The 14,111-nt window shown below is 42.8% G+C and overlaps 2 protein-coding genes across 2 annotated transcripts in view; one reads left to right on the forward strand and one right to left on the reverse strand.

The window, feature by feature from the left end:
- Window positions 1-14,111, forward strand: part of CCDC69 (coiled-coil domain containing 69) — a 99,643-nt gene that overhangs the window by 66,632 nt on the left and 18,900 nt on the right. The window contains 2 exon segments of the mRNA XM_006903719.1: window positions 3,985-4,005; window positions 7,512-7,618. Of these exon segments, the coding sequence (XP_006903781.1) occupies window positions 3,985-4,005; window positions 7,512-7,618 (128 nt within the window).
- LOC102843435 (mitotic-spindle organizing protein 1-like) lies at window positions 9,652-9,885 on the reverse strand. Its single transcript, XM_006893738.1, has one exon. It carries the CDS (start codon window positions 9,883-9,885, stop codon window positions 9,652-9,654), a length of 234 nt encoding a protein of 77 aa, XP_006893800.1.

The raw sequence follows: 14,111 nt of genomic DNA on the forward strand, positions 1-14,111 counted from the left end.
GTGCGGTTTTCTCATTATATTTCCTTTATTTGCCATACGTCACTCCAGAGGCGTTAACTATCCAGAGGCCCAGTTTTCTCAGAATCTGAACATGAGAGCACAAGATCATATTCCATTTGTGGGGAAAGGATGAGGGAAAGTTTCCACTTTTCTATTCAATTTGGGTTTGGTGGGTTTTTTTTTTTTATCAAGTTTTTGAGTGGTATAAATGGTTAATGCACTTGACTGCTTACTTAAAGGTTGAAGGTTTGAGTCCAACCAGAGGCAAGTTGGAAGAAAGTCCTGGTGATCTACTTCTGAAAAATCAGTTCTTTGAAAACCATGAATGGCACTGTTCTACAGTGACATAAAGGGGACATAATGTGTCAGTCACCTCAATGACAACTGGCAACTAGTTTGTAGTTGGTGTTATTTGGAAGAAACTGGTTTCCTTGAATTTATGACCTTATTTCAGAAGACAAAATCTGATGTTCCAAACCAGGCTCTGAGGTCAACACTAAAATATTCTGTGATATCTGTGTGTGCTATGACCTTCAAATACATAATAACCTTCTGCCATCTTTGAGTTCCTGATAAAGTGTGGATAGTGTAGGTACACGATGTTGTTTAATCCATGAAAAACAACCTGACAAGGAAACCAAGGTTTGGAGAGATTACATAGTTACAGAGTTGAGTCCAGGATTAGAACTCAGATCAGAGTGATTCTAGAACTTCAGCGGTCTTTACCACTCTGTTCTACAACATCTAATGTTCTGAGAGCTTTGTTCTAATGATGATTGTGCATCATGGCACAGTTCCCTCTGAGTCTCAGTTTCCTTGGCTGTACTAAGCCTTGCCCCACGGCTCTGTGGACAGGAGCTGAGATTAGATGCTAAGAGACTGACTGCTATGGGGTCAAAGAGATAGACTCGCAGACCGCCCATATTCACAATTTAGTTTTCCAAGCACCCTAATGAAAAATCAACCTCTTTCTAGGGAAAGGAGGAAGCTGAAGCCCACTGGGGAAGGAGACCTGTCCAAGATAGCAGCACAGCTGGTACTCGGGTCCAGGAATTCTGCCTCTCCTTGCAAAGTTCCCAGGCTCAGGGTAACCAATGGTGGCAGCAGGAAAGAGATATCCATATGCTTTGTATCTCGCTCCCTCCTCCAGCCCAGGGGAGAGGCTGGCTCCTGTCACATTCCCAGATTCTTGTGTTGACAGCTTCTCTGCAGTGTGCCAGGGTCCAGCTTCCTCCTCTCCCTGAGAAAAGGAGGCTTGACCAAAGCAGAGTGCTTGGAGAGCTAAATTGCCAGGCTCACTCACCTCCATCCCATGCACCTCCTCACTCTCACCCCCCCATCTTCTATCCCTTAGCCCTCCCGCACATCTGAGGCATCAGGGCTTGGGAGGGGTTATTGATTCCAGGGGTGCTTACCCTGTGCAGTTCCCTGCCTAGCGCGGTGGGGGAGGAGTGGACTCCTTGGAACCCTCCTGTCCCTCCACTTCTTTCCCCCATTGAGGAAAATGTTAATTTCTTTTATTTCAATATATACCTTTTGACATCTGTCACCATAGTAAAAACAGAAGTTTTCTTTCACAGTGAGCATTATATTATAATTGAGTATTTCTTAGGCATTTTCATAAGGTAACTTGGTTTTTAAAAGTGTTTCTCAAACTGGGTTCTAAAGCGTCTTGACTGTACCAAAGGCTCAAATTTTTTGGTCCAAATCTCGGACCAGTGACCAGTGTCAGACCCTGAAAAACTTTCTACCTATTAGGGATGAAATGAGAAGATTAAAGGGAGAGTGTCTGTGTTGTAGTCTTCAGGAACAATGTCGGTCACCTCTGGAAGAAGTGTTCTTGAACTTCTCCTTACTATGTGTTTAAAAAGTAAAGATCTCCTTTTTAATGGTTTTAATGAAATAATAGAGGTAATTTATTCCCCATGTCTTTGCTTTAATGCTCTCTTAAAAAGAATTACTCATTTATGGAAACCTAAATCTAGAAGCCATCAACACTGCTTTTGAATTAGTATTTCCTTTGATGCAATTCAGCCTATATTGGCCAATGCAGTGCCTACTAGGTATGATTCAAGTGCTGATCCCGCTGGCTATTTCCTAAGCTCCCTTGGTCAAGTCTTAACCTCACTCAGCCCCAGTCTCCTCTTCTTTAAAATGGGCTGCTCACATTTCACAAGGTCATTCTGAAGACGAAATAAAATCATGTAGGTGAAACAGCATAGCACCTGGTAGTTCGTGAGTACCCTAATTCTTCCCCTCTCCTCCCATTCTGAGCACTATTGTCTCCACTCTCCAGAGGGGTAAACATACCCTACTAACAACGTACACCTGTGGCAAACCATGGCCAGAGCTTGATGCTCTTGACCCTGTACTACATAACTTTGGGGGGAACTTGACTGTGAGTTGTGGTAACCAGAAGCTGTACTGTTGTTGTTATCGTTGTGTGCCGTCGAGTCGTTTGCGACTCATAGCGACCCTATGTACAACAGCCCCAAACCCTGCTCTATCCTGTGCCAATCGCACTGTCTCTGACACACCCATCCCAATTACCCCAGTCGCTGAATCAATCCACCTCATAGAGGGTCTTCCTCTCTTGCGCCATCCCTCCACCCTCCCAAGCATGATGTCCCTCTCCAAGGACCTGTCCCTCCTTGCAACATGCCCAAAGTATGTCAGACGAAGACCCAGAATCCTTGCCTCCAAGGAGTTGCTTGGTTTAATCCTCTCCAGGATGAATCTGTTTGTTTTCTTGGCAGTCCATGGTACATTCAATACTCTTCTCCAGCACCACAGCTCAAAGGCATCAATTCTCCTTCTATCCTCCCTAGTCATTGTCCAACTCTCTGATGCATAACAAGTGATTACAAAAACCATGGCCTGGATCAGGTGCACCTTAGTCTCCAGAGAGACACCGTTGCTCTTGAGTACTTTAGAGAGGTCCCTAACAGCAGACTTTCCCATTGTTTTTTGATTCCCTGACTACTGGTGCCAAGAGTGTTGACCATGGAGCCGAGCAAACTGAAGCTGTGAACAATCTCAATCTCTTTGCCATCCATCCTGATGCTACCAATTGGTCCAGTGGTGGGAAAAGGGAACCACCGCTGAGCTGAGGGTGTGGAGGTTTTGGTTTTCTGTTGTGTACCATGGAATTGGAAAGGACCCATAGCGGCCCCTTTGGTAGGTTTTCAGAGACAGTTAATCACAAGGGAAGAGATTGCCTATCTTTCTCCCACGGAGCAGCGGGTAGCTTTTGGTATTGCAGTTCAGCTTCTTGCCACTTGGCCACCAGAGCTCCCTTGGAGTTTTCAGGACATGTCAAATCTATAGAGGGGGTAGGGGCTATAGCATAAGGCCTGGGAGAAGGAAGAAGTGATAAGGCTGGGCCCACTGATAACAGCAAAAGCCGGACTTCTAGTATCCATGGAAAAGTAAATAAAGAAGGGAAAAAATCATTAGTCACCATTAAGTTGATTTTGACTTATGGCAACCCACATATTTTCTTGCTTGTAAACTTTTTTTTTAAATTCATTCATTGTTGTACATTTTCCTCCTTCCCCTCCCCCAGTGCATTTGCAATGCACCTCTTATTGATTGTAACTTTTATAGAAGCAACTAAGCAGGACTTTTTCCTATGGTGCTGCTGGGTAGGTTTGAACTGTCAGCCTTTAGTTTCATAGTCCGTCATAAGCCACTCATCACAGCCAGACGGAAGGCAAATCCAGTTAGCATCAAATTCTTCACTGAGGGTTTTCTCAACAATGACAGAAATCCTACTCTAGGAATCCCTTCCCAGGCAGAGGGAGTGCTGCCTTTGACTAAGTGGGCCAGGCATCAGGCATGACCTGGCATAACTGGAAGACCTGCCTTGCCTTTGGAAGACGTTAGCATTCACTCTCACATTGAACTCTATCCTCACCTCATTAATGTCTCCTTTCTTCCAGAAACACCAAGAACCAGAACATCCCCAAACATCACAGGAACCAGTGCCCCTCAATGAGGACGCAGGTAAGTAGCCAGCCTCACAAATGTCGCCGTGGACACCGTGAAGTTTCTCATGTTCAACAAAGGTGATGATCACTGCTTAAACACCCATAAGGTCTCAAGTAGGTTATCTTAACAGGAATACCATTTCTAAAGTCAGGAAGGTTACTTTAACAGGAACCCAATCTCTAAAGTCAGAAAGCTAACAATTCTGGTCTGTGCTTCTTTGTTCTGAGTTGCTGATGCCACACCTAAAGTTCAGGATTTATTTATGAAAAGTGCATTTTTAGAGGGATCAAAAAGCATTGGAGGATGTTTAAAAGTTAAATTTTAACATGTTAAAAATGTTGAAGAAACTGGAAGCCATGTTGTATAAGGAGTGGTTGAGGGAACAGGGAATGAACCACCTAGAAAGACGTAATAAAATGTAACAGTTCTGCGAGTGTCTGAAGTGCTGCCACAGAAAAGAAAGTGGTCTTTGTTTGGTGTGACCCAAGAGTTGGTACATGGACCCCAAGGTACAAGAAACTGGCAGGAAGAATTCAACCCAAGCTCAAAAGATTTTTCATTTTCAGTTTTTATTTAAAACCATGAGAGTTACCTAATAAGAAAATAAACTCTCCACTCCCAAAGGTGTTTAAGCACAGGCCAGATGATCAACAATTAAGGATATTGTGTATATGATGAACAAGAAATAAACCAATGGACCAGAATTCAGAGGTTCTCCAACCTAGCATACATCATAATTGTTGTTGTTGTTGTTATGTGCCGTTGAGTCATTTGCAACTCATAGCGACCCTATGTACAACAGCCCTAAACCGTGCTCTATCCTGTGCCAATCTCATTGCCTCTGACACACCCATCCCGATTACCCGAGTCACTGAATTAATCCACCTCATAGAGGGTCTTCCCCTCCTGCGCTGTCCCTCTACTCTACCCAGCATGATGTCCTTCTCTAAAGACCTGTCTCTCCTTACAACAAGTCCAAAGTATGTCAGACGAAGCCCCAGAATCCTTGCCTCCAAGGAGCAGCCTGGTTTAACCCTCTCTAGGATGAATCTGTTTGTTTTCTTGGCAGTCCATGGTACATTCAATACTCTTCTCCAGCACCACAGCTCAAAGGCGTCAATTCTCCTATCCTCCCTAGTCATTGTCCAACTCTCTGATGCATAACAAGTGATTGCAAAAACCAGGACCTGTATCAGGGGCACCTTAGTCTCCAGAGAGACACCGTTGCTCTTGAGTACTTTAGAGAGGTCCCTAACCTCAGACTTTCCCATCGCAATACATTTTTTTATTTCCTGGCTACTGGTGCCAAGAGTGTTGACCATGGAGCCGAGCAAACTGAAGTTGTGAACAATCTCAATCTCTTCGCCATCCATCCTGATGCTACCGATTGGTCCAGTGGTGAGAATTTTTGTCTTCTTGACATTGAGCCTCAGTCCATATTGAAGGCTGCAGTCCTTGACCCTCTGCAGTAAGTGCATGAGGTCCTCCTCAGTTTCAGTGAACAGGGTACCTGGAGAATTTCAAAGATGCACATTCTGGGGCCACAGTCTGGACACGTCTCTCTAGGACTAAGGATGAACATGATCGTTATAATGAACTTCTCTCCTGCTAGTTCCAGCCTGCTGCTGGTCCCAGGGACCAGTGTTTGGAGCGCTGAACGAAATCACTTGTGAGAGTCTAAGCTCTTGGATCTTGACTGTTTTATCATCCAAATTTTCCCTTTCTGCTCATAGCCTTTGGGAGTCCAGGGCTGCTTGTCCTGTTGGAACTGACAACAGTGCTGACTTCTCCCCCACAAGCTGCTTCCTAGGGTCCTCGTGTTTCTAGACATTGCCTTTGCCAGAGGCTCCTCTGGAATTCTGTAATAATAACAAAACAGTACAGGTATGGCCCTCCAACGTTTCCTATGAGAACCAGCACCTAGCATCTATTGAGCCTCTCTAAAGGGCCTGGTGCTCAAGGAATTTTTGTGCACAAGGAAACAGAATAAAGTGGTTGATTGAAGTGTTCACCATGGAATTTGATGGTGTGAGTTCATATCCTACTCTCCCAATCCTGAACTGGATGGTGTTGGGCCAGTTGTATAACTTCTCTGTGCCTCAGTTTCCTCATATGTGAAATGGTGATTATAATAATATTCACCATGGTCAGTGATGAGATGATTGAGTAGTAACCTTATAGAAAGCTCTCAGTACCCTTTAGCTGTTTTTATTCTTTTATCAATGTCATTATAACATCTGACTGTATCTTTTCAGTACTCCCGTAATCTTTTGTAATCTTATGTCAGCTGGCTAATTATGTAACTAGAGGGGATAGAGGATTGGTGACCACACTGGGTCTCCCTCTTGGAACAAACAGTGCCTTCACCTCCAGGCCCCTCTCGGGGCTCAGCTGGCATGGCCAGTGATGAGGGGGACCCTCCTACATGCTCCCAGTAGGGAGAGGTAGAGACTGTGGTAAATGGTAGAACCACACACCTAACAAAGGAAGCAGATGCTACTTGGCTCCCGCTCCTGGAAGACTTGAAGGTATGCAGACCCTGGAGGCCAATTCTTTGTATTCTTCCAGAACAACTGACAATCCTTATTACTGTGCAAAAGTTTACTGCTTATTCAGAGTTGTTATAGTGTACCACAGAGTCAGAACCAACCCATAGCAGATCCTCCACAGGGTGTTCAGAGGCAGTTAATTGCATGGAAGGAAATTACTCATCTTTCTCCCATGGAGCAGCTGGTGGCCTCAAACCATGTGCCTTTGAGATTGCAGTGCAGCTTTTGGCCACTATACCACCAGAGCTATTTATTCAGTATTGTTGCTGATTGCCTTTGCATCGAACACAACTCATAGCAACCCCATGAACCAAAGGCCTGAAGCCTTTCTATAATTGTCGACATTTATCGAAGTTCATAGAGTTTCTGGAGGCTTGTTGTTTAGGAAGTGGATGCCACTACTGCTTCCAAACCTGTCATAGAATGTTATTGTTATTATGTGCCATTGAGTCGCCTGCGATGTATAGCATCCCTATGTACAGCAGCTCTGAACTCTTCCCTGTCCTGAGCCAGTCTCACTAATTCCAACACACCAACTCCCGGTGTCCCTATTGCTGTATCAATCCATTTCATCTGGGGTCTCCCTCTCCTGCATTGTCCGTCCACCCTTCCAAGCATGATGTCCTTCTCCAAGGACTGATCTCTCCTGGCCGCGTGAATATTAGCAACATTTAAAAAAAAATTAAGTAATGGATAAAGCAAGTAGACCGCCTGTTTGGTTTAATCTGTCCAGTGAGCTACCTGCTCTGTTGTAGATGACCAGGGACCATAGGAGACCACTGGCTCCTGCATTGAAAGAGGATCTCCAAAGTCAGAGAGCTTTGGGGGCTGCCTCTGAATGTCAGTTCCCAGCTGGAACTCTTCTTGACGTGGAGCCCAGGGTTCTCATCCCTTCTCCCGTGTCTCCCTCATGCTCTCTGCAGGGCCCTGAGTCCAAGTCCAACTCTATGGTTTTTCTTTTCCCAACTGTAGCCACAACTGCTCACCTGTGTGCATGTGAGGAGGCTGAGCAGCAGCGAAAGGACATAACCAGAATCCTCCAGCAACATGAAGAAGAGAAGCAGCAATGGGCGCAACAGGTAAACGTCCAGACACTTCCCCACCTCTCTTTCTTCCTGGTCAGTGAACCTCGATAAATCTCAGAACAGAGATCTAGTTTGAGGGTTTCTTGTCATTCTAAGTATATCTTACTCCTTTTGTTAAATAAGTTAAGCAAACTCCATTGCTATTGAGTGGATGCCGGCTCATGGTGATGGTGTGTGTTACAGAATGGAGCTACTCCAAAATCTTCACGGCTTTTGTAATCTGTTTTTAAAAACAAACAACAATAAAGCAGATCACTAGGCCCTTCTTCCTGTGTGCTTCTGAGTGGGTTTGAACAACCAACATTTAAGTTAGTAGTCAAATGCAAACCATTGTAATTGAACAAATTTGTTGGGGGGAAGGGCATTATGGTAAGGTTTCAAAGGACAGCTTGTGAAAACAAAGCGCAATGTGCAAAGAGTCAGATAATAAAAAGAGAAGAACCTTCTCAGCATTTGTCAGGCTGAAAGAATGGGAAAAAAAATTCAAGCATAGAATTGTAATACTGAAGGATGCTATGGGAAAATCTTAAATTATTCAGGAAGCATCAAAAGAAGATGAAAAATGCACAGTTACTGTACCAAAAAGGATTGGCTGATATGGAACCACTTCAGAAAATAGCATATGAACAAGAAGCAATGATAGTGAAGGGGAAAGCTCAAGCTTCACTGAAGGTGTTGTCAAAAAACAAGGCCCCAGGAATTGATGGGATACCAATTGACATGTTCCAACAAACAGATGCAGCCCTGGATATGCTCACCAGCCTGTGCCAAGATATTTAGAAGATAGCTTCCTGGCCAACTGATTGGAAGAGATCCATATTTATTTGCATTTCCAAGAAATACGATCCAGTGAAATGTGGAAACTATTGATCACTTGCTAAAATTTTTGTAAATGGCCAAAAAAGCACATTGACAGAGAACTTTCATAAATTTAAAAGAGGCTGTCATACTAGGGATATCATTAGTGATCAAATGAATCCTGTCTGAAAGCAGAGAATACCAGGAGAATATCTATCTGTGGTTTATTAAGGGCATTTGACTGTGTGGAACAAATTGTGGCTAAAACTGAGAAAAACAACTGTGCTTGTACAAAACCTATATTTAAACCAAGAGTCTCTTGTCCAAACAGAGCAAGGGAACACTGTCAGGTTTAGAATAAAGAAATATGTGTATCAGGGCTATATCCTTTTTCCATACACATTCAGTCTATATAGTGAGCAAATTATTCAAGAGTCTGGACTTGATGAAGAAGAATGTCACCAGGATTCAAGAAAGACTCATCAACAACTTATGTTATACAGACAATACAATCTTTTTTTCCCCATACAAATAATTTTATTAATTTTGAAATCTTCTGGAGAAGTAATATCACTACTGCTTTCAATATTCTAAATGTTAACTTTTTACCTCTACAGTTTTACTAATTATCCACATCAAGAGTTACAGAATGACCGTTTGATTCTTGCACTTGTGTCTGTCTTCAAGTCACAATCAAGTTGACTTTGGTTTTCTTGATCTTCAAAAATTTTAGAAATAATTACACTTCTATTATGTCTTTAAAATCGGCCTGATAAACAATTTTATTTTTTAGAAAAAGTCTGTGTATTTTTGTTTTCTTCTTACTTCATTTTCCTCATTAAAGATGTTTTAGGATGTATAGGAAGCATTTTGGCACTGTCAATGTTCAGCCAAATACAATATAAATCAGTATTTATTATGCATAAATAATTCAAAATTAGTTTATTACAGAAATGTCAACAAGTCATAAGTACATCATTATAGGGGTTCCACTACGCTTTACAGCGTGCATGGCAGATCTGTACATCTGACAGGCAGACTGGAAAATTAAATCTATCAGAACAATAAATAAGGGATACATAAATATAAATACCAATGCTAAAGCATTAGGGCTGTCAAAAAAAAAAAAGTGCAGCCTGCAGTAATTTAATTTTACATTCCTGACTACAATGTAGTCTCCAAATTCTCTTGCTGAGCTTGACATAGCTCATTAAAGTTTCTTGAGAAGGTCAGTTTGCCATATTTTCAGCAACCTTTAACGTTTCAGCAGTCTTGCGAAGTTCCTTAAAAACCAGTGATAAAGCTTCTGGGTTAATTCCTTGCTCACAAAGTCGTACACAAATAGACAGAGTTTCCATATCTAAGCCCGTATTCAAATTTCTTGAAATCGCAAGCAGAATGTCCATTGCCGCATTCATATTGGCTGAGGCTCCAGGTGCCCCTGCACCACCACTACCTGCCATAGCTGCCCAGACAATACAATCTTATTTGCAGAAAGTGAAGAAGATTTGAAGGGCTTGATGCAGAAGATCAAAGACTACAGCCTTCAGTATGTATTCTATCTCAGCATAACGTAAACAAAAACCCTCATCACTCAGCCAGTGGGCAATATCATGATAGATGGAAAAAGGATTGAGGTTTAATTTTTTTTTTTTAAATCAGCACACTTGGTACCAGCAGGCAAAAAGTCAGGAGACGTGGTATTGGGAAAATCTTGGTTGAGGACCTCTCCAAAGTGCTTAAGAGCAAGAATGTCAGTTTAAAGACTAACGTCCATCTGACCCAAGCCATGGTCTTCCTGTTGTTGTTGTTATGTACCATCGAGTGGCTTGCAACTCATAGCGACCCTGTGTACAAGAGCCCTAAAAGCCGTTCTATCCTGTGCCAACCTTGCCATCTCTGATACACTCATTCCCACCCATATGAAAATTGGACAGTGAATAAAGATGGCAGAAGAAAAATCAATTTGAGTTGTTGTGTTGGATAATAGTACTGAGTGATGACTGGTTCGATGGTAGTGGGTTATCAGAAACTATTAACATTAGTGCAACTAAAGTGCAGCCTCCCACTGCTGAACTTGACTGGGGAGGGGGAACGAGTGCTGAATGTCCCATGGACCACCAATAGAATAAATAGAGAAGAAGAAGAAGAAGAAGAAGAAGAAGAAGAAGAAGAAGAAGAAGAAGAAGAAGAAGAAGAAGAAGTAGTAGTAGTAGTAGTAGTAGTAGTAATAGATATGTCTTGGAGCGAGTGTAGACAAGGTCTCCTTAGAGACAAGAATAGTGAAGTCCTAAGATACTTTGGGCATGTTCTTTGGAAAGGCCATCATTCTTGGAAAAGTGAAAGGCCAGGATAAGAAAGGGAGACCCTCAACAATATGGGTTGACACAGTGAGTGCAGCAATGGATTAAAGTATATCAGGAATATGAGGATGGTGCAAGATAGGGCAGGATTCAGGTCCTTTGTTCATAGGGTCACTATGAGTTGTAGTCAACTTGATGGCACACAGCAACAGCATGTGCCAGGCACATTGGCAAAAAAAAAATGTGGAGCTGTTGGTTGCTCTCAGAATGGAAAGTCTGGAAAACATGAAAACCATTGGTGTTGCTGGGTTATATCCCTCACTCGCCTTGTGGTTGGGTGGGGTCATGAAATGAGCCCTGTCCAATGAATTCTGAAAGGAAAACCCAGGATGAATTCTGCACCAACCACTTAATTGCTGATTCAAGACTCCTGAGAAGTCTTTATAGCAAAATGACTGATTTGGTTCAAAATCATGGCTGTTCCATCATCCTGGGTCCTGTATCTGGTTTCAAGGAGCAAAGTCATTGACAGCACAAGGTAGTCATGTGATGAGCAAGAAGAAAGCCTTTCCCTTTTAAGCTGCTGAGACCTTATGATAGAGTATTACTGCAGCATACCTTCACCTATTCTAAGATACGAAGTTGATACTAAATCAAATTCTATACAATTAACTAGAGTCAAAGATGCTACAGAAAATTTAGGAGGCAATAAAAGTACGTGATAGAAGGACCTAGCCAAGTCTGTGGCATCTCTGAGAAGTAACACTCAAGACAAAGCAAAAGGTGAACCATTGCCATCAAGTCAATTCTGATTCTCGCTGATGCTCCATCGAGTTTGTGCGGATGTAAACCTTTACAAGCACTCGAGATAAGGCTCAAGAAATTGGTTGGGAAAGAATAACAACAACAATTTATTTACTTTTTTAAAAGAAAGAAAAAGATTAGTTGGAAATGAAAGACAAACTGTACTCATCAAATGTCAAGGTCATGGAGGACCAGAAAAGGCAGAGGAAATGTGCAAAGTGGAGGAGACTGAGGGACTATGGCAAGGGAACTGGACGCAGAGTCTGGGATTTCCTGCTTAGCCTAACCCTGCCCTGCCCTCTGCCTCAGTTTCCTCCCTGCCCTGCCCTGCCCTCTGCCTCAGTTTCCTCCCTGCCCTGCCCTCTGCCTCAGTTTCCTTCCTTGTAAGAGCACATTCCCCTTTATTTAAAAACAAAACAATAACACGGCTCAAACTTATCATTATGAAGTCAGAACTGACTCGTAGCTGACCCTCCAGCAAGTTTCGGGGGGACTGTAAATCACATGGGAGGAGACTGCCCATATTTCTCCCACAGAGCCAGTGGTAGATTCAAACTGCCAGAGAGACTCAACCTTTGGGTTAGTAGAGCAACTTCCTATGGAGGACATCACTAGAGCTTGCTCCTTTTTAGGGCAGTTGAAATATCCTATGAGCTTATCCATTGCCGTCGAGTCAGAAGCCACTCTTGATAGATCCCCTGATGCTCCAGCAGGTTTCTGAGGCTGGAAGTTGCACAGGAGATTGTCTTTCTCCTTCAGAGCAACTGGTAGATTCGAATTGCTACAGGTGCACATCCTTTGTGTTAGACTACAACCCTATAGACTACACCACCAGTGCTGCTTCGCCCTACCAGGGTATCCAAAAACTTTCTCTAAATAAGTTTGATTGGTTTGTTTCCTTTGCAAATTTGCTCAATATGAAAAATTCTAAATTTAAAAAAAGAAACAAATACTGTTTAATTATAAGTTAGTTGGCCTATTAAATGTTTGGATTACTTGGATTACTCAAAGATTTTGTTCAGCGTTGCATGTATTCTGCAGGCTTGCTGAGTGCTCAGAGCGCGCAGGGCGGTACCTCAGGTGCTGTGAGGAACATAACCACATTGCCATGGTAGCAAACCATAGAGTGATTCTGAAGACAGAACAGAGCTGCCCCATAGGGTTTCCTAAGTTGTAATCCTTACAGCAGCCAACTGCCATGTCTTTCTTCCATATGAGGCTCATAGAGAAGAAGACGTCCAGAACCGGTCCGCAAGACCTTCATAGATGGTAGGCTGTCGTGAAAGCCCCCAGCACATTTAAGGCCTACTTCACTCAGACACCTTTTGTAGAAATATACCTCTTATGAAAGGTGGAAAAGTTATGCCCATGAATCCCTAGTTTGTTATCCTGATATAATATGCTCCTGATGTTTACTTGAGAAGTTCTTATTAATGGGACTTGTAAGAGACCTTCAAACAAAATGAAACAAAAAAGACCCACTGCCGTCAAGCTGATTCTGACTCATAGCAAAGAATCAAAGTAGCATTGCCCAATAAGATTTCTAAGGCTGTAATCTTTACAAAGATTTTGCCACATCTTTCTCCTGTGGAAAGGCTAGTAAGTTCAAACTGTTGACCTTTGAACTTGTTTTCCACTGTGCCACCAGAGTTCCTTTGTTGTTTTTTGTTGTTGTTGTTGGTGGTGGTGGTGGTGGTGGTTTTTAAAAAATTTTATTATTTTGTGTGTGTGTGTACCGTCACTTCCGATCTGACTGGTACAAAAGGAGATTGTCCCTCCTTTTTTTGCAGCAAAGCATCTGGTGGCTTCGAACAACATATCTCTGGGATTGCAGTGCAGTTGCTTGCCACTAGGTCACCAGAGCTCTCTACCAGAGTTTCTTTGTAAGGGGCCTTAGGTATTATCAGAATGATTCCATCCATTGATAAAGGCAGAAACTGATAGCTGAGGAGGTGTCACTCTGGGTTTGCTAGAAAAAACAATCACTATCTGTGTATAGAGAGAGATTGATTTACTTCAAGGAATTGGCTCACATAATTATTGTTCTTAGGTACCCTCAAGTCAACTATGTCTCATAATGACCTTGTGAACAACAGAACTAAACCTTGTCCTTTCCTAAGCCATCCTCATCATCTCTGACATACTTCAGCCCAAATTGCTGCAGTCGCTGTGTCTGTCAGTCCATCTCATTGAGAGTCTTCCACTCTTTTGCTGACCCTTCGTCCTTCCAAGCATGACGTCCCTTTCCAAGGAAAAGCTCTCCTAACAACATGCCCAAAGTGTGTGAGTGCAGCTTATCCATCCTTGCTCTAAACAGTACTCTGATCACACTCTCTCCAAAACATCTCTCTGTTCTTTTAGCAGTCCACAGTACTAGCAAAGCAAAACACATAGGTCAGAAAACAGCCTGCGCACTCCTGCAGACTTCCATCCCATGCTCCCGTGGCCAGGAGATATATGATTAGGCATTGTATGTACGACAACAACCCAAAATAAGACGTACATTGCAAAGAGGACTCAGGGGAGGATGGGAAGGAGGCAATTATGCAACAATGACTGAATAATTTAAAAAAATCCATGAA

The sequence above is a fragment of the Elephantulus edwardii genome, unplaced genomic scaffold, assembly GCF_000299155.1.
Source record: "Elephantulus edwardii isolate Elephantulus edwardi_28Jun2011 unplaced genomic scaffold, EleEdw1.0 scaffold00130, whole genome shotgun sequence".
Lineage (NCBI taxonomy): Eukaryota > Metazoa > Chordata > Mammalia > Macroscelidea > Macroscelididae > Elephantulus > Elephantulus edwardii.

Excerpts from the sequence above, each read along its gene's own strand:
- LOC102843435 (XM_006893738.1), bottom strand. The coding sequence starts at position 9,885 with ATGGCAGGTAGTGGTGGTGCAGGGGCACCTGGAGCCTCAGCCAATATG.